This window comes from Acinonyx jubatus, chromosome E2 (genome assembly GCF_027475565.1).
Source record: "Acinonyx jubatus isolate Ajub_Pintada_27869175 chromosome E2, VMU_Ajub_asm_v1.0, whole genome shotgun sequence".
NCBI classification, from domain to species: Eukaryota; Metazoa; Chordata; class Mammalia; order Carnivora; family Felidae; genus Acinonyx; species Acinonyx jubatus.
Window position 1 is genome coordinate 13,094,340 of NC_069396.1, and position 27,768 is coordinate 13,122,107.

The following is a 27,768-nucleotide window of genomic DNA, read 5'->3' on the forward strand; positions in this document are numbered from 1 at the left end:
ACTCTGGGTGCGGGAGGAGACTGAGGCTTTAGGCTTTTGTCTGCACATTTCAGTGCAACTGGTAGACCTGTCTTGCCCTATAGCATCCAACCCTCCCTGGAAATAGCACACTGGCATTATCACCAAGGAGTGTCTTTATTCAGCATGAGCATAAACATCATAGCCTCTCCTTGGGAGTAAACCTAATTCCCCAGGTCCCCAGATATACCCAAGTCCTTTAGGGCTGGCATGGAGGCAGCTCGTTTGCTGTAGTGTCTAAGGATGAGAGAATGACCACCCGTGCAGAAGGTTGGCCTGCCTTGGCTTTCCCATGTAGTTAAGAGCCCAGGGGGATTCATTTCTCCTGGTGGGGAGAGACTGCCTGCAAAGCACCACCGAGACAGGTCTGAGTGCAGACAGCAGAGTGAATTGAGCCTTGTTTCCTGCTGCCCGCAGTGGAACAGTCGGGCTGTCAGAGCTCCTCAAGCCAGACATCCTTGCTCAGCTTCTTGGCTGTGGCCACTTAGGGAATGGGCCCTGAAGTATGATGGACCAGGTGGGCTCCCCCTGGCAGCTACAGACGCAGCCTTTTGATGTCCTCGCTGCGGAAGTCCATGCGTAGAGCCAGCACCTGGCGTACTTCAGCAGGGGTGAGGCGCCATGTCAGTGGGCCAGAGTTGGCACCCCAGTAATCTAGGATCTCAGTGACCTGTGGGGAAGAACACAGAAAGTCAGCAATGAGAGGCTATCCTGAGAGAAGGCCTTGGGCTCCACCAGAGACAGAGCAGGGGTGCCCAGGAAGAAGGTGCTCTGCAGGGCTGGACTGATGGTGGAGGCTTGGTGTGAAGAGGTAGAGAGGGATCCAGATTTTGTTTCTGCCTCTTCCCAGTCACCTATCCCTTGCTAGACCCGGAGAGCTGCACATACCCGCTCCAGATTGAGGATTGTGGCCATCTGGGAGAGCCGGGCAAACTTGTCTCGGATGGTCCAGGTGGTTACTGTGGTAAGGTAGGCAATGAGTGACCTCAGCTCCTTATCAAACTGCAGACCGCCCAACTGCAAGGGAACGCAAGCTCACTCAGTGTTCAAGGCCTGGCCCTCCAGCCACATGGAACCTGCCCCTAGTTTTCCTCAGTGATGGGCTGCAAGGCAGCTGGACCTCATGTGGTGCTTCAGTCAGCTCCAAGGCCTCAGAAGCCAGGGAAGGTTCAGGTCTGGATATGCAGGGCTTGCGGATGGCAGACAGAGGGAATGCAAGTCCTAGGGTGGCAGGACTTGTCTTCCTCAGAAGAAAAACAACAGAGCTGGGGACCTGTGCTTGCTGGACCTTACCCGGTTAAAGGTGGATTTCAGCACCACTCTCTCCAACTCGACGGCAACAAGGCTGGTCATGAGGCTGGTCAGGCTGTCATAGATGACTGGGGACAGGCTTGCCTGCACACAGAGGCTAGACATTAGCGGGAGTACTACCTAAGCCGCTCTGCCTATTATAGAACTCTTCAGTAGGGGGTGGTGGGCACAGTTACAGGAGGCCATCGGGGAGTGTGTCTACAGGCTGGGGCTTGGAAGAGTTTTCAGAGTTCCCAGTAGGAGTGTGATGAGAAGACAAAGGCTGTCGATTTGTGCAGAGGTGGGTAATTCCATAACCTGGTCCCTAGAGCCTCTGCTCACCTTGAACTCTGCCATTTGTTGCTCCAGGTTAAGGATGAACTGTTGTACCCAAGGATCATTAGCCTCATAGTCATTGAATTCTTCCTGTTGTCAAGAAACAAGCTGGGTCACTGGGGGCCTCTCCAAAAAGTACCATGCACCCCACCCTGCTTTCACCCCTTTAGGAAAACAGAGGAAGAGGTCTTGTAGCTTCTGACTCATTCAGCTAAAAAGCAGCATGGACGCCCAAGCCAGCATATACTGTTGCTACTGCTTTATCATACTTCTGATCAGCAAATGGCTCTGGGCTGCCAAAAATGTTCCTGTCAAAAATGACATCATTAGGCTAGAAAATAAAGCTCCGAAGTCTATCGTAGGTGGGACAGAAAGCCTCAATAAAAGAGGACATATCAGGTCATGGCAAACTCCCTTTAGGTGTCTCTCAGAGCCCTTCCAAGTGCAGGAACAACCTGCTTACTGGGAAGAACCTAGTCTTTGAGGGTGAGGGAAGTGGGCCAGAGAAGCATGTAAGGTCTGGTCTGTTGAGACAGCTCTGCTGCCCTCCAGCTGGGGGTTGGGAGAATGAGGGGTAATCCTGGGCCTGATGGCTGACCTCCTCGATGTTGTGGGAGACAGATAAGAAGGTGTTGATCCAAGGCTGCACCTGTGGCTTGATGGCTGTGCTGTTTAACTCCGTCAGCCCTTCCTGCGGGACAAGGCAGAGATGCGTCAGTCACAAAAGGCACATGTACCTACCCCTTCCCTTCTGCTCCATCCATCCCTTGACCACCAGGGCACTCTTCCAGTTCGCAGGCTTTCCTGTGGGCCTGTCCAAAGTCTAAAAGAGATAATGCTAATAAAAGAGGTCAGAAACAACATGTTCATTTCCAGATCTGTGCCAATTCAGGTCCAGGTCATGGGACTGGTTTGGCAAACCCAAAAGAAGAGACTTCTGAGTGCCTGGTACTAGGCAGCACCTTTGGTTAAGGCCAAGCAGTGGGTCCAAGTAACCAAGTGGTTCCATTTCCTCTGAGCACCTTTCTGGGCTCTTGGCACTGTGGGGGCCAAGTGGAGACTCAAGAGGACCAGAATGCTGGCTTGTCAGCATGACAACTGCTGAAAAATCTTCAGTCTTCAAGGGACTCACATGAGTTCAGTTTCTTGCATGCTACTCTCTCATTCCTCCTTGTTTCTTTATATATATGGAGCCCATAATAAACCAGTAACAATATGCTCAGAGCCAACACTCAGGCACAGGATTCAGTCAGCAACTGATCCTGGGGCTTACCTGCAAGAGGTCTCGGAATTTGTTGGACACGGCAGCCAAGTCAGAAAGGCAGCTGTCAAATTTGGCCTGGGCCTGCTCCCCTCCAATGCCCTGGCTGAACAGCTTGGTGCAGTCACTCTAGGAGAGAACACCTAGCTATCAGGCTTCCCAGCATGGATGGGCCATGTGGGTGCCTGGAGGGTGAAGAGGATGCCCCATGTACAACCAGCCATTTCTCCAACTTCAGCTTTCTCTAAGAGCAGCTATGGTTGATCCTACGCAATAGTCCTTGAGAGGTTTCAGAAAACAAGTGGCTAGCCACTTGACTCCCATTTCCCCCTTTGTAATATGAGAGTATTGGTAACAGGGGGTGTGAATACGAAACACAAAAACCAGAAGATTTTTCATACCTTTAGAGTCAGACATTCCTAGCTTCAAATCCTGGCTTAGCTACATATTGACTGAGTGACCTTGGTCAAGTGATTTAAAGCTTCTGAGCTTCAATTTCCCTGTTTAAAAAGTGGGAACACAAATCCTTGTCCCCATGGTAGTTGGAAGAGTTGAATGCACAAAGTGCTTAGCTCAGTTCCTGTCAAGTAGTAGACACTAAGGAGATGCTAGCTTTTATTATAGGTTCTGTTTTTTAAATAATTTGGTCTGGCTGCCCAAGGGAGATCATCATGATCACAGCTAAGATTTAAATGCTTACTGTATGCCAGGCCCTGTTTAAAGCATTTAACTTTTTTTTTTTAATGTTTTTTTTAAATTTTTTTTAAACGTTTATTTATTTTTGAGACAGAGAGAGACAGAGCATGAATGGGGGAGGGTCAGAGAGAGAGAGAGACACAGAATCTGAAACAGGCCCCAGGCTCCGAGCTGTCAGCACAGAGCCTGACGAGGGGCTCGAACTCACGGACCGCGAGATCATGACCTGAGCCGAAGTCAGCCGCTTAACCGACTGGGCCACCCAGGCGCCCCTAAAGCATTTAACTTTTATTAATTAAAGTACCTATCTTATGAAGTAGGTACTATTCCTACCCCTTTGTATAGATGAGGAAACTGAGACACAGGGAAGTTAATAATTTATCTAACACCACACAACAATTAAGTCATGGAGCTAGGATTCAAGCTGGGATTCTGGCTCCAGAGTTCCTGTTCCCAATCCCCACACGATAGCCTAGGAGTAGAGAATGCACAGGGGGAGCTGCTTGAAACTCACCACGTTTTGGTTTGCCAGGAACTGCCTGAATTTCTTGTAGTCTCCTCAGAAGTTTGTGCTGTTTTGGTCACAGCAGGAGGAGCAGTGTGGAAGAGTTACAAAGGGACTGATACAGCAGGCAGAAGCCCTCAGTTACACAGCAGCTACAATATACACTATCTTTACCTAGCCTTTTAAACTCATCTGTAAAATGGACATCACACCACCTGACCTATCTCAAAGGGCTGCTAGTGGGATTCAGAAAGAATACCTGCGAATGCAAATCTAAGTTGGGTAGAATTTATGGCAATTGTTTTTTTCAGCTCTTTGCTATCCTTTTTTTACTTGGCTAATTCTACGGGCTCAGTTCTCAATTTCTAACATTTCCCAAAATATTCCTTCAAAATCCAATATTCGAACGTAAAGGATAAAGTCTGGAATACAATCTAAGGTGACATGACTTAACAATAACAGCCACTCTGCTGAACACATACCATGTGACAGATCCTGTGCTTTTGGTACTTTGTAAGTAGCACTCTTACTTTATTCCATTTTAAGGCCTTTTTGGTGTAAGTTCCTCATCTGGTCCGGTTTTCAGTACTACTGTAAACTCCCACCTGACTGCTCTCCCTGCGCCTCCTTTAGGAAGCCCGCCAGTTACAAGGCCTTCTCCCCTGTGCTGGGTCCTGGCCTCTGCAGGCTGCTCAGCCCTAGAGCTGCCACTTATCATCAGCCTGTGCCTCTGCAGCACTGTATCTTCCTTGAAATAAGAGTCTGCTGAGGCAGCAGGACCCCGGCTTCCCTCCTCTCCCAGAGGCAGAGTTTGAGACTGGAAGAGAGTTGGGCTCTTCGTTTTCTAACACTTACCAAAGTGATTGCTCCATGCTGCTATTTATAACTGTTAATACAATTATGAACTACCACCGCATGCGTCTCACATAGCTCATGTTTTATATTACTACATTCATTTTTCACAACTCTGCGAGGCAGAGATCATTCTTCCTGTTTATACATGAAGATGCTGAGGCTCAGGGAGGTAGAGAACTTGCCTCATGCCACACAGCTGGTCAGTGGTCCAGCAGAGACATGAACTTAGGGGGATCTGACTTCTAAGCCCAATCAATTTCCAACACACTATGCAGCCTTCCTTTAAAAAAATGGTAAATGCAACAGCTTTGTACAGGGTTTGGCACACCCTATTTCATCTTAATTTCCTAACATTTTTTTGAGGACTTTATCATTTTTTTAAGTGCTTTCAACCCTTTTTTAGTTAGGCCCCCCAGTAAACCCTAATTAGGGCAGGAAGAAGATCTGTTTTGTAGATGAGAGTCCCCAAGCTCAGGGAGCTAAGGGACTTATCTGAGGTCACAGGCCAAGTATGTGCCACAAGTGCTAATTTAAATCCTCATCTTCCAGCTTGTGGGTCAGAGGTCCTCCCATGCTGATCCCCTCAAGTGCTCTAAAGGAAGGCTGGCTCAATGCCAGCGAATGCACAGGCCCTACCAGAACAAGCACGTAGGAACCCCTCTCACAGGGAGGCCTGGAGAGGCTGCAGCTACTGAAAACTGATAGGCAATTTTCTTCATACCTCCAGAGTCTTCTTCAATGTGGAGATGTTCTCACTGCAGACTTCCACGTTGTTCAGGGTCACCTGGGAGGTAAGGACAGAGAATGTGACCCACTGCTGTTTGTACCCACTCCAGTGCCAGACTGGCTGACAGCTGTAATCTTGAGGCCCAGAGGAGGGCTAAGGAACACCCACAGCAATGGCATCAGGTATGGTGCTCAGGTCTTGGATTGGGCAGAATAGTGAACCGGGCTTGCCCTTTATCCTGTGCCTGACATTAAGGCAGGAGAGTCATCTGATCTTAGGGGTAGTGACCCAAGGTTTCAGATCTTTTTGCTCCATGTTTCGGCACACAGATCTGGGAGAAGTCCTGTGACTTAAAGCCCAGGTCAGTGAGGCAAAGACTGACATTCATTTAAGAAATGCTTCCTGGGGCGCCTGGGTGGCTCAGTCAGTTAAGTGTCTGACTTTGGCTCAGGTCATGACCTCATGGTTTCTGAGTTCGAGCCCGCGTCAGGCTCTGTGCTGACAAGCTCGGAGCCTGGAGCCTGCTTCAGATTCTGTGTCTCCTTCTCTCTCTGCCTCTCCCCCGCTCACGTCTGTCTCTGTCTCTGTCAAAGATAAGTAAAGATTAAAAAAAAATTAAAAAAAAAATGCTTCCTGAAATCCACCCTCTCATAGGGTCCACAATTCCAGAAGGGAAGTCAGGTAAGAAATATCAGATAAAGATAAACACCATGCAGAAAAATAAAGCAGGGTGAGTGGACAGAAAGTGACAGGCCACAGGGCTAAAGCCAGGAATAGAGTCAGGTCTCCCTCCTCTCAGCCAAGAGCTCCTTCTTTCATAACTCTAATGCCTTATAAGCTTGATACAGAAATACCAATCATAAAAAGCAGCATGTTGCAAAAGTGATGATGAAGGCACCAATTGCTATGGTCATTTAGAGGAAAGAAACATTTTGCTCTAAGGCATTCAAGGAAAGCTCCATGGCTGAATTGTAACTGAGATGAACTTTATTCAGATCAAAAAGTCTGGAGTAATTCTGACAGATGAGGGTGAGTACATTTCTCCACTCCTATCAGTCTTTCTATAGGGCACTGTCCTGTTTGCTATTTTCTTAATGGTATTTAGGATTATCCAGTATCATTTTGTTTGTTTCTTGTTTGCCTTTCCCACTAGAATGAGGGCTCCATGAAGGCAGGGATCTATTCTGTTCTCTTTAGAACTGGATCTTTAGTTTTAACACTGCCCAAAAGAACTTTCTTGATGATGGAAATATTCTAAATATTCCATCCATACTGAACTGTCCAGTATAGTAGCCCCTAGTCATCTATGGCTACTGAGCATTTGAAATGTGGTTAGTGCAACTCAGGAACTGGATTTTTGGTTTAAACTTAAATTTAAATAGCCACCTCTGCCTACTGGCTACCCTATTGGGAAATGTAGCTCCAGAACCTAGAACAGTGCCTGATATATAAAAGTTTCTCAAATAACTATCTGTTGACTGAATGAGTAAATAAATGTGTTCTGAAGAAGGGAGAACATACACAGTTGCAGAGTGGCAGAAAACCCCAAAAAGTATTTGGGAATAAGCAGAGTCAGTACACGGATATGTGCAGAAAAACAGCAAGAGTTTGTAAAGCTGCAGAGGCGAGTGCAGTCAGACTGGGACTTGGGTGCTATGCTCTCCTGTGGACAATGGGTTGGCACTGAGGGTTATGTAAAACAGGTGAATGCCATATGAGCACAGCTGTGGCTTCAGAATACTAAGTATTACTTCTAGAGGCTGTGCAGAGCAGGAATCAGAAAGTATGAGAGGATCATACTGTCTCTGAACTGGTGTGCTGGTGGCATGACCATGAAGGCAGGGATGAGGTAGGGAGGAGCCTATTTTCAAAAAGATGAGTCAGGAACTTTAGGATTTCAGAGTAAAAGAAGAATTCGAGAACCCCAGGGATTGAGACTAGGATGGCCCTCTTGTGTTCCCTAGAGTGCTTCCCTCACCAGTGTCCTGCAGCTAATCGTGAAAGATCATGCTGCTGACAGTGCTGCTAAGGCCACTTCCATCGGGGAGGGATAAGACTTAAAGCCTTTCATTAGCATGCCACAACACAAGGCTGCTAACATCACAAGCTTCCAGAGAAATAAGTGTACTGTGATGACAGCTCAAGGATGAGGGCCACAACTTAAATGTTTCCAAAGCATTTAGGGGCATAAGAAAAATCTATCATAAAGGGAAAATGGATTTGGGTTCAAGAGGTATCGATTTCAAAGCTTCCTTGTACTGACAGTCCTTGTAAGCATGGATTCACTGGGCTTATCCCCGGCTCATGGCGAATGATATGTCAACACCGTTGGGGAATTCATCTTGACAGCCAAATGAATCAAGGTGACATAAGAAATGAGTGCTGCAGTGGGAGCGATGACATTTTAAGTACTTGGCGTCAGGAAAACTAGAAATCTGTCACTAACCATTTAGCATCACCTTTCATGTTGGCCTTATCTTTTGGGCCCTCAAACAATGAAGCTGTGCATGGCAGCCGAGAATGTGCGAAAGCACAGCAGCCAGTGTAATGGGGACTTGTGGGGCCAAGTGGAGGAAAATATCCTGCGCTAGAGGGGTAGGATAAGTGAGGCTCAGAGGCTGTCAACAAACCACCAAGCAAAGATGCAAAGCTAGGAGTTGTTTCTGAGTAGAGAAATGGAAGAATAAAAGTAAGTTCCGTAGAAAATGAAATAACAGAATGCAAACAAAATGAAAAATTTAAGTCAGTTCATGATCAAATGAAGCTGGTTGCCAAACATTTTGGCAAAGGTCTCCAAAGGTGGATTTCAGAGGTAATAATTTCTTGGAGCTGATCCTCTTTTTTGGCAACAACCAGGACATTCCAGATCAACAGAACCCATGCTCAGGGAAAATATTTTCAGTGACAGGAAGTGAGTGAGGCTGCCTAAACAGCAGTCTGAGGACCAGTTCCTATGGGTTTCCTTGCACAGGTAGGTAGATATTGGTATGTTTAGGCTTCTTTCTCTGAGAACAACAGCTGTTAACACTTTTGGGATCACAGACATTTTAAGAATCTGATAAAAGCCAAGGACCCTGCTTCTAGGAAAAAAAAAAGTACACATTTAGCATCCAACCCCAAGGTGTTCAGAGACCCCCATCTGTGGACCACTGATGGAGAGCTCTGCTATTGGATGTCTCCTTCAGGCTCTGTACCCCAGGAGCCAAGATGGCTCTGGCCAATGTGGGGGTGAAGCGGAATGCCAAGACAGCACATGCCAGAAAGGGCTGAGCCAGAATACAGCTGTATTCTTTTTGGCTCATCACAAACTGGCTGTTAACCTTGTATAAATCCCTTCATCCTTTCATGTTTCTTTCTTCCCAGCTATCACACACCTGGTAAGACTCACTGCTTCATTTTGTGTCATTCTGGGTAGCTAAGGGCTTTAAAAAAGGTCATCTTTCTGAGGATGTTGAAAGCCTAAGAAGTTTGCTAGGAAAAGAGCCCTGGTAGGTCTAAATGATCAGTCCCCACCCATGTTGTGGGACTGGCCTTACAGAAGTGGTCTGGAAGCTTGGCACAGATATTACAGTTGGCTCTGTAGCAGGTGCAAACCAAGCATGATACTGAGTGGAGCCCCTCAACAGCTTCGTAGTCCTCTTGGGAATGAGCACTTGGGAGAGCTGAGTTGCAAGGTGCCCAGCCTTCTAGCAAGGAACAGTTCATGTCCTGCGTTGGGCTGCTCAGAAATAGGTCCCTAGTTAAGAAATGGTTTCAGAACCTTCTAAGAGGAGCTTTCCTTAAAGAGGAATTTTCCTTCTATACAGACACTGGAGGAAAAGTTTCCCATTGAAGGCCAATTATACTGTGGCTTAGAGGTCATAGTTTAAACTCTTGAAATATACCAACCAGCTCCTGACCTATAGGGCTACCTACCAGGAAGGACAGCTTGGCCTCGTCAGTGCTCTCAATGCCTTTTGTGTCAAATTTGCCTTGCTGGAGGCTGCTGTGCATGATGTTCACAGCACTCGTCACCCCGCGCTGGATGTCCTGTAAGGTGGTGGCCGGGAAGCCCATCCGCAGCTTGTTACACAAAACATCCCTGTGGGTGCAGAATGGCATATAGAGACTGACAGCATTCAATCTGGCTTCCAGGACCACAGGACCAGAGGGCCCATGACCCTAACCCAGCAGCATGGCCTGCTCTTTTGGGGGATTAACCAATCCTTGAGACGATAATAGGAAAACTTGAGCATCCAGGGTATGAGAGAGACCCAACAACCCATTAATGGCACTGATGTGACAAGAACATACAGAGAAGACTGGCCAATTCTTTATTCCCTGCGAGGCTCCCAGTTATTAGCATTGAGCTCCAACAGACTCAAGAGGAGGCAGTACAGCTTAGTGAAAGGCAGTACCATACAAGTAGTTAGAGAACAGGTTTGGGGAGTCAGTTCTGGACTCTATTCCATATTCCATCATTTATGAGCTGTATGATCTGAGTCCCAGTTTTCTCATGTAAAAGAGGGCTAATGGTTGTTATCAAGACTGAATAAGAGCAAGAAATTCGAATAGTGGCTGGCCTGTAGCAATGGTAACTATGATTACTTTATTACAACTATTGCCTTCAACTGAGATGCCTATTCTCTTTCCTAGGTCTGAGGGCCAGTAACCCCTCCAATCCAGTCCAGGGAGCACAGACTTGGCCTGTAAGGTATCTGGCTGCTATACAGATGTCTGAAGTCAGGGATATTGTGCTATGGATAGAAGCTCATATCCTATATAGCACTGAACTGGAATCACATGGAAAAAAGGGAAGCAACATAGGCTTAGAAATCAGTCATAACTAGGAGCTTTTTGCTTCCTAGAAAGTAGAAAGGGAGTCAACTGTACCTGAAGTCAGACTCCAGCTCTGTGGTGGCAAGGTTGATCATGGCACAGAGACAGTCGATGCTGGAGCTAGACAGAGCCCGCCCAATGCACTTCTTAACAATGTAGAAGACATCATCCACCATGCTGGATGTCAACTGGCCCTTCTCATAGGTGTCCAGAGCCACAGCCTAACCAAAAGGCAAAGCAGCCAGTAAGAGCTCCAGTTCTGCACACCACTGTTCTAGATAGTTCTGGAACATGCTCTGGCTTTGCTCCCTTTTCTATAGCCTGTCCTTGTTTCTCCCAACATGGCTTACTCTAGTTATATCTTGGTGTCAATTTTCCTTGTCAAAATAGCTTATTTCCCTACTGATGAGTATGTTAGGAAATTAAGTACTTAGGGACTTTGCCCTGGGGACATCTGTTAACTGGGATGTAAGACATCAGGAGAGGCCCTTCCCCGAGTTTCCTCACCCACATACCTCAAAGAAGGCAGGGCACAAGTAGGCTCCCTGAGGAGCTAAGGTGTTCTTTTGTGAGCCTTGGGAAACACATCCAGCTGGGTCTTTGGAGAGCATGACAACCCCAAAAATGACCTCTTAACCATACAAAGTGGTACTGCTCAGTCAGCACCCAAGGATATTCTCAAAGCAGGACTAGGAAATGCGACATGCCTTGGCCGTTTCTTTCAGCCTGACTTCTTGGACACGAAGCCCCATTTCCAAGGGATGTGTCCTCTGTCCTACCTTATTGACAGTCTCCCTCATGAAGTACTCCTCCATGGTAATATATAAACCAATTAGCTCTTGCATGGTACAGCTCAAGAGGCAGTTATTGAGGAGTTTGTCCAGACACTTCTGGTGCTCTAGGGGACAGCCAAGAAAGAAATACTCACTTTTCTTCCCTAAGGCAAAAATACCAACTGTTTTCATTTTCCCGCATTCCTTTCTAGTCTTTGTTCCCAATCTGTACATAATTTACATAGTTATAATCATGGTACAGATACAATTTTGTATTCTGCTTTAAACCATTTTATCATATACTCCTGAAACTAATGTAACATTGTGTTGTCAACTACACTGAAATACAAAAAATGAAAAAAAGATAATATCATAAATATTTTCACAGTTTCTATATAGCTTATTTTTCTTTTAGCTTATTTTTAATGGCCGTATGATATTTTATCAGGTAGATAGTCCACATTTTAATTTTTTAAATGTTTATTTATTTGGGGGAGAGAGAGAGTGAACACAAGGTGAGGAGGGGGGCAGAGAGAGAGATAGGGAGAGGATCCCAAGCAGGCTCTGTGCTGTCAGAGCAGAACCTGATGTGGGGCTTGATCTCATGAACATGAGATCATGACCTGAACCAAAATCAAGAGTCAGATGCTTAACTGAGCCACCCAGGCACTCCAGTCCACATTTTTTTTTTTAATGTTTATGCATTTATTTTTGAGAGAGAAAGAGAGAGAGCGAGTGAGTGAAAGCAAGGGAAGGAAGGGCAGAGAGAGTGGGAAACAGAATCCCAATCAGGCTCTGAGCTGTGAGCACAGAGCCCAATAAGGGGCTCTAACTCATGAACCATGAGATCATGACTGGAACCGAAATCAAGAGTTGGCCGCTGCTCAACCAACTGAGTCACCCAGGCCCCCTGCCCCAGTCCATTTTTTAAACTCTATTTTTAGGGGTGCCTGGGTGGCTCAGTTGGTTGAGCGGCCAATTCTTGATTTTAGCTCCAGTCATGATGTCATGGTTCTTGAGTTTTGAGCCCTGAGTAGGATTCCTGGCTGATGGCTTGGATGGAGCCTGCCTGGGATTCTGTCTCCTGCTCTCTCTGCCCCTCCCCCACCCATGCTTGCACTCTCTCTCAAAATAAATTAAAAAAAAATGAACTCTATTTTTAGACACATAGGTTATTTCTAAATGTTTTGTCATTATTAGAGAACATAGTAATTGGAGATTATAGTGAATTTTTTTTTAAGATTTTATTTTTTAAGTAATCTCTATACCCATTGTTGGGCTCAAACTCACAACCCCAAGTTCAAGAGTTGCATGCTCTTCTGACTGAGCCAGCCAGGCGCCGCATGTCACTGATCTAAATTAAACACCAATCCCAAACTCAGAGCTGGTGAGGCAACGTGGTGTAGAGAAAAGATTAGAAGAAAATAATTTAACCATTCTGGGTATTAGCTTTCCTCACCTGTAAAATGAGTAAAAGGCTTCAAAGATCCAGTCCATTCCTTAACATATAGTTAAGTCTAGCTTTCCTAGTTTGCCCACAGACCTCAGATGCTAAGAAGCCCTAGTTACTTCCTTGTTAACAGATCTGTGGCTTAACCAGAAAACAATGCCAATTCTGTCCCAGCCCTCCCAGAAAATATGGGAAACACGTCTTACCTTGCTTTACTTCTTCTGGGGCCATGGAGTCCCCTACCTCAAAATCAGAGCTGATCCTTTTCCTGAGGAAACGTAAATACAGCTCACTGCGGGCATTCATTAGGGTGACCTCAGTCAGGATAGGGTCCAGTTCCCTGAGATACATGGAGCAGAAGGAATAAGTAGGAAGACACTGGATTCCCTTAGATTTAAGAGATACAGGGCAAAGAGTCCCAAACTCCCTCTTCTACTGGGCCCAGAAGGGTTAGCTCTGCCAGATGGTCATCCTGGTCTGCTGGCCCAATTATAATCAGAGACAGCTGTCAACCACATATTCCACTTACCCGTTTCACCTGAACCATTCACCTGCAAAAATGCTGTCAGGGCTAAATAAGAGACTGGGAGGTATATTTTTGTCAGTGGTTTGAATAAAAATGATCTATGCCTCACATGAAAGGAACCACAACTTCCCATCCTCTTATTTAGCTGTGGTGGGATTTTAGGCTAAACCATTAAGCTGTGTCCCACACCCATTCACCTACCCAGATGAAGAGCCAAAACAATCTTTTTTTTTCCTTTTAATGTTTATTTTTGAGAAAGAGAGAGTATGAGTGGGGGAGGGGCAGAGAGAGGGAGACACAGAATCTGAAGCAGGCTCCAGGCTCTGAGCTGTCAGCACAGAGCCTAATGCAGGGCTTGAACTCACAAACCATGAAATTATGACCTGAACTGAAGTCAGACTCTTAACCGACTGAGCCACCCAGGTGCCCCGAGCCAAAATAATCTTGAATAAAATAACAAAATTGAGGGGTACCTGAGTGGCTCAGTGGGTTAAGTGTCCAACTCTTGATTTTAGCTCAGGTCATGATCTTATGGGTTTATGAGTCGAGCCTGTATTGCAAGGAGCCTGCTTGGCTCTCTCGTTCTGTTCATCCCGTTCTCGCTTGCTCTCTCTCAAAATAAACAAACTTAAAAAAATTATTTTTTTAAAGTTTCTTTTTTTTTAATGTTTATTTTTGAGAGAGAGAGAGAGAGATCAAGCATGGGTCGTGGAGGGGCAGAGAGACAGAGGATCTGAAGTGGGCTCCGTGCTGACTGCAGAGAGCCCAACACAGGGCTTGAACTCACAAACCGTGAGATCATGACCTGAGCCGAAGTTGGATGCATAACCAACCGAGCCACCCAGGTGCCCCTATTATTATTATTTTTTTGAAATAGGCTCTATGCCCCACGTGGAGCCCAACATGGGGCTTGAACTCACAACCCTGTGACTGAGACTTGAACTGAGATCAAGAGTCAGATGTTTAACCAAATGAGCCACCCAGGCACCCCTGATGAGTAATTTTTTAAAAATGTTTATTTATTTTTGACAGAGAGAGAGAGAGAGAGAGCATGAGCAGGGGAGGGGCAGAGAGGGAGACACAGAATCTGAAGCAGGCTCCAGGCTCCGAGCTGTCAACACAGAACCTGATGCGGGGCTTGAACCCACGCAGTGTGAGATCATGACCTGAGCCAAAGTCAGAGGCTTAACCGACTGAGCCACCCAGACGCCCCTGATTTTTTTTTACGTTTGTTTATTTATTTTGAGAGAGACAGCATGAGCAGGGGAGGGACAGAGAGAGAGAGAGAGAGAGAGAGAGAGAGAGGGAGAGAGAGAGAATCCCAAGTAGGCTGTCAGCACAGAGCCTGACATGGGGCTCAATCTCATGAACCAGGAGTTCACAACCTGGGCCAAAATCAAGAGTTGGATGCTTAACTGACTGAGCCACCCAAGCACTCTGAGTAACTTTTTTTAATGTTTATTTTTTCAGAGAGAGAGAGAGAGAGAGCGAGCGAGAGAGAGCACGTGTGCAAGCATGTGCCTGGGGGAGGGGCAGAGAGAGAGGAGGACAGAGGATCTGAAGTGGGCTCTGTGCTGACAGCAGAGAGCCCAATGCAGGGTTCAAATCCATGAACTATGTATGAGATCATGACTTGAGCTGAAGCCACTTAACGGACTGAGCCAACCAGGTGCCCCTAAAAAAATTATTAAAAAAAAAATAATAACAAAGTTGAAGGACTCACACTTCCCAATTTCAAAGCTTACTACAAGCCTACAGCAATGAAGACAGTGTGGTAGTGGCATAAAGATAGGCCTACAGTTTAGTTGAGAGTCCAGAAATCTTCACATTTATGATCAATTGATCTCCAACAAGAGTGCTCAGACAATTCAGTAACAATAGTCTTTTCAACAAATTGTGCTGGGATGACTGATATCCACATTAAAAAGAATGAAGTTGAACCCCTCTTTCACATCATATACATATGTTAACTCATTTTCCACACTAAACTCCAAGAGATTTTTTCAAAACATATATCTGGTCATACTGTAATCATATGATTTCCATAGTGCTTAGGATATAGGACTCTGAATGGCCCGACTCTAAGAACAACCTCTCTGGATTCATCTCATACCAGGCTCTCCCCAACTCTTTGCATTTCAACTACACTGCTCTTCTTTCCCTGCTCTACCTGGAACACTCTTCACCTCTTATTTCTATTTACCCTTTTTTGTTTTAAGTTTATTTATTTATTCTGAGAGAGAGCGTGACAAGGGCAGGGAGAGAGGGAGAGAGGGAGAGAGAGAATCCCAGCAGGCTCTACGGCGACAGTGCACAGCCTGATGCAGGGCTCAAACCTGAGAGTCTGCAAGACCATGAACTGAGCTTAGACCAAGAGTCAGATGCTTAACTGACTGAGCCACCCAGCTGCCCCTTATTTCTATTTACTCTTAAGGTCTCAGATCTAAGGTCATTTCCTCAGAGATTTTTCCTTGAATTTCATCAGCTTAGGTTACATCCCTTAATTATATGCTTTCCTGCACCATACACTTAGTATATCATATTGATTAACAACATGAACTCTAGAGTCTGCTTGGATTCTGTTCCTGACTGCCATCTTCTCACTGTATGACTGTCAGCAAGTCACTTAACCTCTTCAGGCTTCGGTCTCCTCATCTATAAAAAATGTTTATGGATTAAATCTGTGATCCTCAAATGAAGGGATTTTACCCCCCACCCTCCACCCCTGAGACATTTGGCAGTGTCTAGTGACATCGCACTATCAGTATCTCGTGGGTGGAGGCCAAGGACACTACTAAACATCTTACAGTGAAGAACACAGTCCTCTATAACAAGGTATTATCCAGCCAAAATGCCAATAGCACAGAGGCTGAGAAACCCTGGAATAAATGACTGAATATTTGTTAAGTGCTTAGAACAATGTATACCATATAGTGAATACCATATACGTGTTAGCTATTATTATCTGTCTACTTTAGACTACAGACACCACAAATAAAGAATTAAGTTGGGTTTGCTTACTTTGCTTGCTGCCACCTTCATACTACCAAACATGAGTGCATGGCACCTAATGTGTACTCAGTAAAAATTTACTGATTGAATACATTTTTATAATGTTTGGATTTTCTTTTAATGATTATATATTACTTTTATTTATTTATTTTTTTAAATGTTTATTTATTTTGAGCGGAAGAGAGAGCGAGGAGGGGGGGCAGAGGAAGAGAAAGAATCAGGCTCAGCACAGAGCGTGATGCGGGGTTCAATCTCATAAACCATGAGATCATGACTTCAGCTGAAATCAAGAGTCAGAAGCTTAACCAACTGAGCCACCCAGGTGCCCCAAGCATTTATTACTTTTATTAGAAAATACTAAAAGCTTGAATCATAGATAAAATATTTTTAAAACATAAACCATATTGTAACAGAGCAGTCTCTGAATGATACATGATTACCAGTTCAAACTTCTATGGGCTGAAGAAAAGAGGATTATTACCTTGGTTCTATTTTTTCTGTTGTAGAATTTCTCATCAAGTTGTTCTGGACATGTCGGAACTGCAATATACCAAAAAAATGAGAATGCTCTTCCCCACCCTCCTTACACCTACCTCTTGCTGGTCACTCTAAACTTCTGGCATAGAAGAATGTTTAAGTTTAGTTTGCTTAACAAGCAAGCCAAAAGTAGGCTATCAGAATGATGAGCCAAAGATTTACTTTTGATTTAGATGCTAATGCCCCCCCCACATCCATTACTGCACTTAAAAGTGGTGTTAATGGTATTACAACCAACTACTGTCTAGTAGCGTTCTAGAAATAAAATTGTATGGGCTACTCCTATTTCTAATCCTACTCTTACATCCTCTGCTCAAAGGAAAGGACAAGTAAGTTTCAAAGAAAAAAAAAAAACCAAGTATTACTGTTAGTACCTAAGGAACTAAGGAGAAATCTGAGACAAATTACTTGACACTTACTATGACCTTAAGAAGTAAAATTCTCCTTGTATCACCTGCACATTCTGTGTTAAGAGAGCTGGTCTAATGTTTCTGTTTTGTGTTTCTTTCACGAAGCCCTTTCTACTTCTTTCGCAATCTTGTACTACGTTATCATCTTGATATCACCTCAAATCCAAAGTAAGCTGGTGACAGGCAAAATGCATGCCAGTTTGCATTCCGTATTTATTTTTCTACCTTCATCTTTTTTCATCCCTTCGCCTCCCCACTCCCATTTAATGTATTCAGTACTGCTGGCTAACATTGTTTCCAAACCCACCTGTGGCTTTCCCTTCTCACCTGCTGGTGGTAGTCCCTCTGCTTGATGAACTTGTCTACCACCTTCTCTACTTGTCTGTCACATTCCACCTGCAAGTATTTTATCAGGGTGTAAAGTCTCCCTGGCCCATAATATGTCTCCACTATTGGTTGGTGGGTCTCTACAATGCGGGCAATACCTAGAATGGAGAAAATGAGAGGACTGGATTCCAAATGTTCTTCCCACAAAATAAACTCCTTTCTTCTATCCAGGACTTATCTGGGGTCTAACTCAACCCTTTTAGACCTGTTTCACCACCCAAAATGAATACAGATGGTTCTTGCCAGTGCTAGGAGTTGCTAAGCAAATTTGTCTGTTAAATATGTACAACGCTTGATAAACTAGAAGGCATTTAAGTTACATTGAGAGTTTCAGTAGAAGCATCTTTGGAAATCAGCATTACTCTCTTCCTAGTAATTCACTTAAGTACTAAATTTACTCTTAGAGTTTGGGTCTTGAGGAATAGGGAGGATCAAAACACTTGAGAGACTCTAATTTTTGCTAATCAGATACTGAATAGGAAGTTACTTCTCTGATAAATAAATACACGGCAAACTACAGGATTAAACCGAAGGTTAGCAGGGAGAGAAGAAACACTAGGATGTGGGCATTACGTAGGAACGCCTTCAGTCTCCCTCAAGTGGAGAACGAGACTTACCTTCAAACAGAAGAGTGAGTGTGTCTGCAAAGATGACTGCAGCCCTCCGGTCACGCATGTCTGTCCCCAGCACCAACAGTAGATTCTCTTCAGCTTTACTGGCCACCTGAAAAAAGTGGAAAATCCACAGGAGTTCTTGGATCAAAAGTTGGCCTCAGTTTTCCAAAAAGATCTCCCATTGACTTTCTTTTTCCCATGTTTGCTTTGATGCTTGAAAGCCTACACAGCACACAGGAACCTCCCAGTGGGCTCGGGGTTGTCTGGGCCTCAGGCAAGACAAAGAACTTGAACACAGTGGTAACTCTTCTTCAACTCAGAGTTGTAAATAATGCTTTCCTTTTCTTTGAAGATATGTACTGCCATTAGCCAAAGGCAGAGAGTCCCCAGTTTCACTAATCTTCTCCAAGTATAACAAAGTTATTAATGGTGCTTTATTGAGCAGGACAAAGAATCTGGGTACCACAGAAGGGATTTTTAAAGGATTAAAAATAAAAGCCATTTCTAGGCCCCAGATGGCAAAGTACTGATAAAAAAAAGTGCCATAAAAACGGTTACATATATGTATAATGCATTTTCTTTTTAGCCAGCTCCATCTTTCCCTTATTTTAATTAATTTTTTAGAATGTGTAAAACACACACACTTAAACATTCATAAGGAATAAAGGAGTGTTCAGTGAAAAGCCGTTCTTCCTCTCACCTACTCCTCTTGGTCTCCTAAAATCTCTTCTCCAGAAATAACTGTTGTTAACCCTTTGAAAAATATCCTATGCTTATACAAACATGTATTTTTATTGCCACTTCTGTTATTTTTTGGAAAATGTTTATTTATTTTGAGGGAGAGCCTACACACAAGTGGGGAAGGGGCAGAGAGAGAGAGAATACCAAGCAGGCTCCACATTGTCGCTGCAGAGCCTGATGCGGGGCTCAATCTCACCAACCCTGAGATCATAACCCAAGCTGAAATCAAGAGCTGGATACTTAACCGACTGAGCCACCAAGGTGCCCTACCACGTCTATCATTTTAAGCAGAAACAAAAGTATTTAGTCTAACTTAACTATACATCAGAGCATGAAGTATGTCACCATGTATGCATCTGTCTCATTTTTTGTTTTTTTTTTTTTAATTTCTAGTCGGTTTTAGTAAATGGTAGCACCCCATCCCATGCCTCACCAGTTCAGGGTGAGAATTTTCTAATAAAGCTTTTCTAACATTAAAACTGCTTCCTTTCGTATCATCCTAAGTTCTACCCCTGAATTGAGGGGAGAGACTGGATGGGCCCTAAGTTTCTGCGGGAAATCTAAAGTGGTATGTTCCCTCTTTGTAAGGAGATGGGACAGGAAGAGCAAGTTCTAGGCCCCAAAGAAAGGACTAACAAGCAATAAGTATGTTGCTCCATCCTCGTGAGGCCTGCCTGCCCTGAAAAAGGAACTACATCCTTAACCCTTAAGTGTTTCATTACTTCTTGCAGCAGAGTCCTAGGCTTCTCTTAGAGCCCCTACCCTCCCTCTACCACCAGCGGTAGTGAGGTAGTGAGCCAGTGCACGGCTGGCCTCAGCCATCTTGTGCATGTCATGCTTCTTCTTGATCACAGGGCCCTGGTTGTGAAAAGCCTCCAACAGCTCATGGGACAACTTCTCTGGCATCAGTACCTGCTGGTGCTTCTTCTCCCGGCACTCAGTAATCATCCACTGACTCATTTTTCTTAATGCAGAACAGTGTTCCATTATAGAGAACTCTGGGAGATGTGGCAGAAGGCACTCTGACATATAGTTACAAACAATAACCCTCTGCATACATGCCTGCTGAGATTTGCTTCTTTCCATCTAAGGTGAAGGGAAAGAAGCTGAGACTTTAACTGAAATCTGTTTCTTTTTCAGGATTTAATGATAAGTGACATCACTTGCTTCATCTCAATGTGGCTTATTTTGAGCCTCAAGCCTGGTTATGAAGTCTTAAAACAACTAACCAACAACTCTGAATGCTCTTAAAAGAAGCCAGTTCTTGGCTGACAGCTTAAAAAGTGTGATTCAACTTGTCAGAGAATTTGCATTTTAGTTTTCCTACATTTTCACCTAGTTGTTGGAAATGAATGTGCATCAATAGCAGTTTCAGCCATGACTAGTATGCAGCAGGCTGGCAACACGTAAGTGTTGAATGAATGTATACATCCAGTCCTGCTACACTACAGGCAAGAGAAGAAAAGGGCAAAGTGAGAAAGAATCCACAGAAACTGGATTGATACAGCGTCCAAATCTGCAGTCAGAGAACCATACCACTAACCTACCAAGCAATCGGGGTCATACCTGCTTGCAAAGGTATTCTGAGAACTTGCTTAATCCCTCCTCATGCAGACCCAGGAGTGGGAAGATCTTGAAGAAGCGCTCCACCTGAGGCAAATCCCCTTCCTTGGTAGCAATGGCAAACTTCTCTGTTACAATGGCTTTGAGACGCTGCTCAGCTTCCTGTAGCAATTTCAGGTTGGCGTCAATCATGCTGCCTGTGCAATGGGGGGAAATTGAGAATTAATATAAAGAATGGTACTGTGTCAGGTCTATGCCACTTTGTGCACCACTATTCATTAGAAGTACATAGAGAAGTTACAATCAAGTAAAAGAAATAAGATCTATGCACAAATAACTATAACAAAACCAGTGTATGGTAAGTGTAATAAGAAAAGCGTGCACAAGTTACATTTCTGATTGAATTAGAAAAGTCTTCCCAGAAATGATATCCCATCTTTTAAAGATGAGCAGGGGTTTGATATCTGAGTAAGAGGAACATAAGAGGAACATACATTCCAGACAAAGGGAATGAGAGAAGCAAAGTAACAGAAACAAAAAGATGAAGAGAAAAAAGTACATACATGTACAGTATTGCAAGTAATACATACTCTGGCATATAGAGAACTCCATATATGTGCACAATGAATGGATTCACGAGTGAATAGTACAAAACCAGGTGAGAAGGCCTAGAATACCAGGCTAAGATTTTAATTTTATGAGTAGACAATAGGGTCAAGTGGAAAGAACCCACTGATCACAGAACAGATCTGGACTCAGTTTCTTTTTCCGTAAAATGGGAATAACAACACATACCCTAAGATGGACTACAATCTTTATAGGGTCGAATACCAGACAAGGAAATTGCCTAACAGAGGTCCTTTTCATGGTTCAGTTTGCCTTATTCAGATTATAGATGCTTATGACTACAGTAGAAATCAACAGTTTGGGATAGATACTTACCTTCTTTGCCCTGTCGGCTGAGCTCAATGACTGATTTGTCCAGGCACAAGTAGCGATGAATATGGGCAGCAGCCTGCTCATAATCTTCATTCCTCAAAGCAGTCTGAACTCCATCCATGCAGAACTTCAGGTCCAAGATATCATCAGCTCTCTGAATGGCTTGATAGAGACGGTTCTGCAAAAAGACTTGGTGCTTAGAAACAATGTCCTATTCTTTCAAAGACATCTCTTCAGAAGGTATGGAGATTCAGGGACAGAATCTGGTTAACCAGAAGCCCTCAACCACTACCACTCACAAAACTGTTATTGACAGATGATCAGTAATACTGACAGGTATCATACAATTTTATTTATGTGACCAGATCAATCATTTTAATGGAAGCAGGAACAGGGATACACCATATTTACATTTGGCTTATGTTAAATTAATAATGGAACCAGAGTGTATTTGATATTTTGGCAACGGCATTGTAAACCATGTAATAAAATAAACTAAATATATGTAAAGTATTTTTCTTTTAGAATTAAGCAAGAATTTGTTCTTAATGTTTGTTATTTTTGAGAGAGAGAGAGCGAGCGAGAGAGGGAGGGGCAGAGAAAAGGGAGACACAGAATCCGAAGCAGGCTCTGACCTGTCAGCACAAAGCACGATGAGGAGCTCGAACCCACGAACCGTGAGATCATGTCCTGAGCTGAATTCGCACGCTTAACCAACTGAGCCATTCAGGCACCCAAGCAAGAATACTTTAAAGAAACTTTAATATGTGACTTGGTCGCTGTGTGACTAGTGTTTCATGGTAAGTTATTTTAGCAGGATCTAGACAGAGTGGGAGGAATTATCCTATTTCATGGGGGCAAACTGAGGCTGGGAATGACGTATTCAAGAGCCCAGATCATATGCTATTCACTACTGTAGTCATTAATGATCTGCGGCACTTGAAATGTGGCTAGACACACTTCACATGTGGCTAGTCCAAATTAAGATGTGTAAGACACACACTGGATTTCAAAGACTTAGTACAGAAATAAGGCAAAATACCTCACAAATAGCATTTTATAGTAATCATGTTATTTTGGACATAATGGGTTAAATAAAGCATATTATTATAATTATTTTTACCTATTTCTGTTCTTTTAAAAAGATGTCTACTAGTGGGGCGACTGGTTGGTTCAGCTGGTAGAGCATGCAACTTTTGATCTCAGGGTTGTGAGTTCAAGCCCCATGTTGGGCACAGAACCTACTTAAAAATAAAAAAAAATAATAATAAAGTAGAGATGGTTACTATAAAATCTAAAATTACATATGTAGTTCATATTCTTTTCCAAGCTGGATACTTTTATTTCATTTTCTTGCCTGACTGCTATGGCTAGAAACTCCAGTACAGTATTGAAGAAAATCAAGAGCTAACATCCTTGTTTTATTCTTGATTTTAAGGAGAAAGCACCCAGTCTTTTACCAGTATGATGTTAGCTGTGGGTTTTTCATAGATTGCCTTTATCAGGTTGAGGAAATTCCCTTTTATTCCAAGTTTTATGAGTTTATGCTTTTTCCGAGTTTATCAGATGATCATGTAGTTTTGTCCTTTATTCTATTGATATGGTAGATTATATTAACTGATTTTCAGATATTAAAGCAACCCTACATTCTCACTCAGTCATAGTAAAATCCTTTTTATATGTTGCTATATTTGGTTTGCTGGTTTGTGGTGTTTTGAGGATTCTGAAATCTTTACTCATAAAAGGTATGGGTCTGAAGTGTTCTCTTCCTGTGCTATCTTCAGCACAATATCAGTATCTTGCATTAGATTTCTACTGAATGGTGCTGCTCTAATTTTTAATGTCGTGGCTTTTCTACTGCCCTTTACTAATTCGAACATCAGAAGTTCAATGGGATTACCTTAGCCAGGTCAAGCTGACGGACTTTGCTGGACACATTCTCAGCTAGATTGCAGGTAAAGGTGATCATTCCAGCTAGCTGCTTTGCATCTCCTTCAATCAACTGCAGGTTGGGACTGGAGACATATGTCAGCACACACATATCCACAGGAGGAGAAGGAATGAGTAAGAGATGGAAAGTTTTTTGTAGATGGAGATCATGTCTTCTATTCTCTTTGTACCTCCCCACAACTTTTAGTTCACTCTACTCACAGCTTTTTCTTTTTCTTTCTTTTTTTAAAAGTGTATCTATTTAGCAGCGTCTGGGTGGCGCAGTTAAGTATCCAACTTCAGCTTCGATCACGATCTCATGGTTCATGAGTTTCAGCCCCGCACTGAGCTCTCTGCTGTCAGCACAGACCCTGCTTCAGATCCTCTTCCCCTCCCCCCCATTTGCGTACTTTCTCTCTCTCCAAATAAATAAATAAACTTAAAAAAAAGTTTACCTATTTATTATTTTGAGAGACAGAGAGAGCATGAGCACCCTCATGCGCATAAGTGGGGGAGGGGCAGGCAGAGAGGGAGAGAGAAGGCATCCCAAGCAGGCTTTGTACTGTCAGCACCGGGCCCAACCTGGGGTCCAAACCCATGAACTGAGAGATCATGACCTGAGCCAAAGTCAGACGTTTAACTGACTGAGACACTCAGGTACCCCTACTCACAGCTTTCTCTAAAAAGTATTTTACTGAAAACTCAGGCCAATATTAAATAAAAAATTACTCTCTATAAGTACTAAAGACACCCCTAAATAGGTACTGCTAAAGAACTAGAGAACAGATGCTTCCAATTGCTGAGTATAAAATACACTAACCAACAATCACAGAGGGTGAAGAGGTCAAAGAGCAATTTTTATGGCTAACAAATACACAAAGTTTGTAAGAACAATGGTTCTCAAACTTGAAACATACATCAGAATCACATGGTATGCTTGTTAAAAGCGTGTCAGATTCCTGGGCTTCACACCCCCCAGTTTCTGGTTCAAGAGGTTCTGAGTAGAACCTTGTAATTTGCATTTCCAATAAGTTTCCAAATGAGTTTTGGTACTTGTTGGTCCAAGGATACTTTGACCAGTTGATTATACCCTTAAGTGTTCATTTTACCTTGAAGTAATCCTCCTCTACACTTCAAAATCAACTGGCATTTTGTAACAGAAAGTTAGGAAAAACAGGAACTTATCCAGTGGTCCTTGCTGGAATTACAATGGCTCTTGTTGAGATGGAGACTCACCCCATCCGGTGTAGAGTGACCATTTTACTTTCAATGGTGTTTTGCTGTTCCAAAAGAGCATCCAGTTCTCTCTCTACCACTTTCTGAAAAACAGACAAGCATTTTGTCATCAGAATGGTCAGAAGGCACTTTAAAAAATTATCTAACCTAACCACTTAGCTGAAGGGTGAATCCCATTCCAAATGTCTTTCCTTTCACTAAGTTCCCCTAAGGCTTTAATGAACAATACTTCATTTTTGCAGTGATCACATTGCATAATGGTTGCTACCTTCTGTATATTTTCATTCCATTTAGCAGATGAATACCACAAAGGAAGGGAACTTTTATTCAGTATCATTATCTTAGTGCCTAATGCAGGAAAGCATTTAAAATATAATGGCTAAACAAATGAAATTTCTAAGTGGCAGTTACAAAGAGTCTCTTCGCAGTGTACAGTGATACAATCAGTACCCGGAAAGAATAAGTATATAATTGTCTCAGCCAAGTTATTTACTGCATCACTGCAACTAATGTAACCTTCTTATGCTTGAGTTTCTTGATCTGTAAAATGTAAGAGTATCCCACAGGACTGTTGTGTGAGCCAAACAAGATAACAAACATAAACTGCTTAACGCAGTATGGTGGCATATTGTTCAATAATAGCCATTATTATCATCTATGCATTTCTATTAAAATAATTCAGTAGGATCCAGAGGAAAACTTCCCTGGACAGTGATCAGATACAAATACAGAACTGATATTGCTCTGTCTGGAAGATGGACTTAAATTTCCCTTAAAAATGGACTAACTCAATGAATGCAAGCTTAGGAATGTTAACAGTACTGAATTTTATGGAGTGCCTGGGTGGCTCAGTCAGTTCAGAGTCCGACTCTTGGTTTTGGCTCAGGTCATGATCCCAGGGCTCTGGGTTGGAGCCCTGCATGAAGCCCGTGTTGGGCTAGGCGCCGAGTGTGGAGCCTGGTTTATTCTTTCTCTCTCTTCCTGTGCCCCTCTCCCCAACTCATGCACTCTAAAATTAAATAAATAATAAATTCTTAACACTGAATTTTATAAAGCACATCTTGCTGAAAAATGTTATCATAGGGGCGCCTGGGTGGCGCAGTCGGTTAAGCATCCGACTTCAGCCAGGTCACGATCTCGCGATTCGGGAGTTCGAGCCCCGCGTCAGGCTCTGGGCTGATGGCTCAGAGCCTGGAGCCTGTTTCCGATTCTGTGTCTCCCTCTCTCTCTGCCCCTCCCCCGTTCATGCTCTGTCTCTCTCTGTCCCAAAAATAAATAAACATTGAAAAAAAAATTTAAAAAAAAATTAAAAAAAAAAGAAAAATGTTATCATAAACTGCTCGAGTTGGTGCAAGTTAATGTTTGAAACTATTCAAAGATATCAATAATCCCCCCTTGCTCTTGCTGAAACTGTTTGTACTCACAAACTTAATTAAAAATTTAGTTTAGGGGGTGCCTGGATGGCTTAGTTGGTTAAGTCTCTGACTTCAGCTCATGTCATGATCCTGGGGTTCATGGGTTCAGAGCCCTCCATCAGGCTCTGTGCTGACAGCCTGGCACCTGCTTCACATTTTATGTCTCCCTCTCTCTCTGCCCCTCCCTCGCTCACACTCTTTCTCTTGCTCTCTCTAAAAGAAACACTAAAAGTTTGGTTTGGGGGGGGGGGTGCCTGGGTGGCTCAGTCGGTTAAGCGTCTGACTTCAGCTCAGGTCATGATCTCACCGCTTGTGGGTTCGAGCCCCGCGTGGGGCTCTGTGTTGACAGCGCAGAGCCTGGAGCCTGCTTCAGATTCTGTGTCTCCCTCTCTCTCTGCCCCTCCCTGGCTCGTGCTGTCTCTCAAAAATAAATAAACATTTAAAAAAAATTTAAAGTTTGGTTTAGAGAACAGCTACTAAATGTTTATTAATTAATTAATTTAGAGATAAAGCGCAGGGGGGCGGGGAGAGAATCTCAAGCAGGCTCCACCCTCATCCCCATGACCCTGGGATGATGACCTGAGCCAAAATCTAGAGTTGATGTTCAGCTGACTCAGCCACCCAGGCACCCGCTACTAAAACTTTAGATCAGAGCTTGGATCTCTTTTGACTGGCAAGGAACCCAAATGATATTCACAAATATACTGACAGCATCAGGTTGCCACGGAAAATGAAGGAGGCTGTAAGGAATCTTCAAGAGAATACAGTCCATCCTCCTTATTGGCCAGAAAGCAGGGGCCCGAGGGATGAAAGTCACTTGTCCAAGATTAGACAGTCGTACCTGTCTTTAAACCTCAAGCTTCCACAAAGCTGTACACTTACCGAACTACAGTTACACCCCCAAATCTTTTCTCACAAAAATAAGTCTTAAAACGCTTCAAGTTTATTTGCAATAACTTCCTCCTTAAATATTTGAGATAACACGGTGAAAACGTTTCCTAATTTTTATATTGCTAAGTCAACGCAAGGGAGCCTTTAGTCTTATTTTGAGAAGCGAGTTGACCTACGCTGTCAGTCTAACTACTCCGGCAGAAAAACCTACATTAAGGGCCAGGCAAATAAGTGGGGTGGGGACCAGGAGTGGAGCAGACCGCCCGGATAACAGGGAAAACAAGCTTAGGGGCATCAGTCCAAGTGAATAGAGACGTCAGGTCCCGCCAAATACACTCAATTACACTCCTGCTTCTTCAGTAAGTGCTGTTTTGTTTCCCTCGGCAGAGGCACAGAGAGAACTTCCCACAGCCCGATATCCCAGACTGACAAGTCCTAAGCCCATCGCCTCTGGCTAGCCCCCCACCTCCTCGCCGCAGAGCCGTTCGTATACAGCCTCCAGCTCCTGCAGCTCGGTCAGGGAGCGAATGAGCTCGGTGGAGATTTCCGAGCAGCGGCCTCCTCCCATCCCCTCAGGCGGAGAAATCCCTGACAGCTTCTGAGGGGAATCGAGGTCCGCCATCTTGCTGTCCATTTCGCGCTTCCGGCTCCGCGAGGCCCCCTCCTCGTTTGCGCGCCAGGTCTTTTGGGCTGCCCACGAAATGCCCGATAGATTTATGGTTTGTTTTGTTTTTTAAGTCCACCTTAAAAGGTCTATTTTTTATAGTCTCCTGGGAAAAGTAACGGCCATAAGGTATGTTTAACTAATTTTTAATGCGGAGTCAAAGAAAGACAGAAAC

At 43.8% G+C, this 27,768-nt stretch overlaps 1 protein-coding gene across 1 annotated transcript; it reads right to left on the reverse strand.

Annotated features, from left to right (window-relative positions):
- Positions 1 to 116: 116 nt before the first annotated feature.
- COG4 (component of oligomeric golgi complex 4) lies at positions 117 to 27,588 on the reverse strand. The gene is made up of 19 exons (XM_015081945.3): positions 27,396 to 27,588; positions 24,624 to 24,706; positions 23,359 to 23,473; positions 21,462 to 21,636; positions 20,523 to 20,716; positions 18,219 to 18,324; positions 17,542 to 17,699; positions 16,749 to 16,807; positions 12,936 to 13,069; positions 11,286 to 11,404; positions 10,561 to 10,727; positions 9,604 to 9,769; positions 5,683 to 5,745; positions 2,918 to 3,034; positions 2,243 to 2,335; positions 1,651 to 1,734; positions 1,312 to 1,413; positions 907 to 1,035; positions 117 to 688 (listed from the first exon to the last, which is right to left on the reverse strand). The coding sequence occupies exons 1-19, from the start codon at positions 27,561 to 27,563 to the stop codon at positions 554 to 556; spliced, it is 2,367 nt and encodes a 788-aa protein (XP_014937431.1). The 5' UTR covers positions 27,564 to 27,588; the 3' UTR covers positions 117 to 553.
- Between the last annotated feature and the right edge of the window lie 180 nt (positions 27,589 to 27,768).

Coding starts and splice junctions, on each gene's coding strand:
- COG4 (XM_015081945.3), bottom strand. CDS start 27,563: ATGGACAGCAAGATGGCGGACCTCGATTCCCCTCAGAAGCTGTCAGGG. Junction 20,717..21,461: donor CAGCCGACAGGGCAAAGAAG/GTAAGTATCTAT, acceptor CCCATTGCACAG/GCAGCATGATTGACGCCAAC. Junction 17,700..18,218: donor ACTCACTCTTCTGTTTGAAG/GTAAGTCTCGTT, acceptor TCTCCATTCTAG/GTATTGCCCGCATTGTAGAG.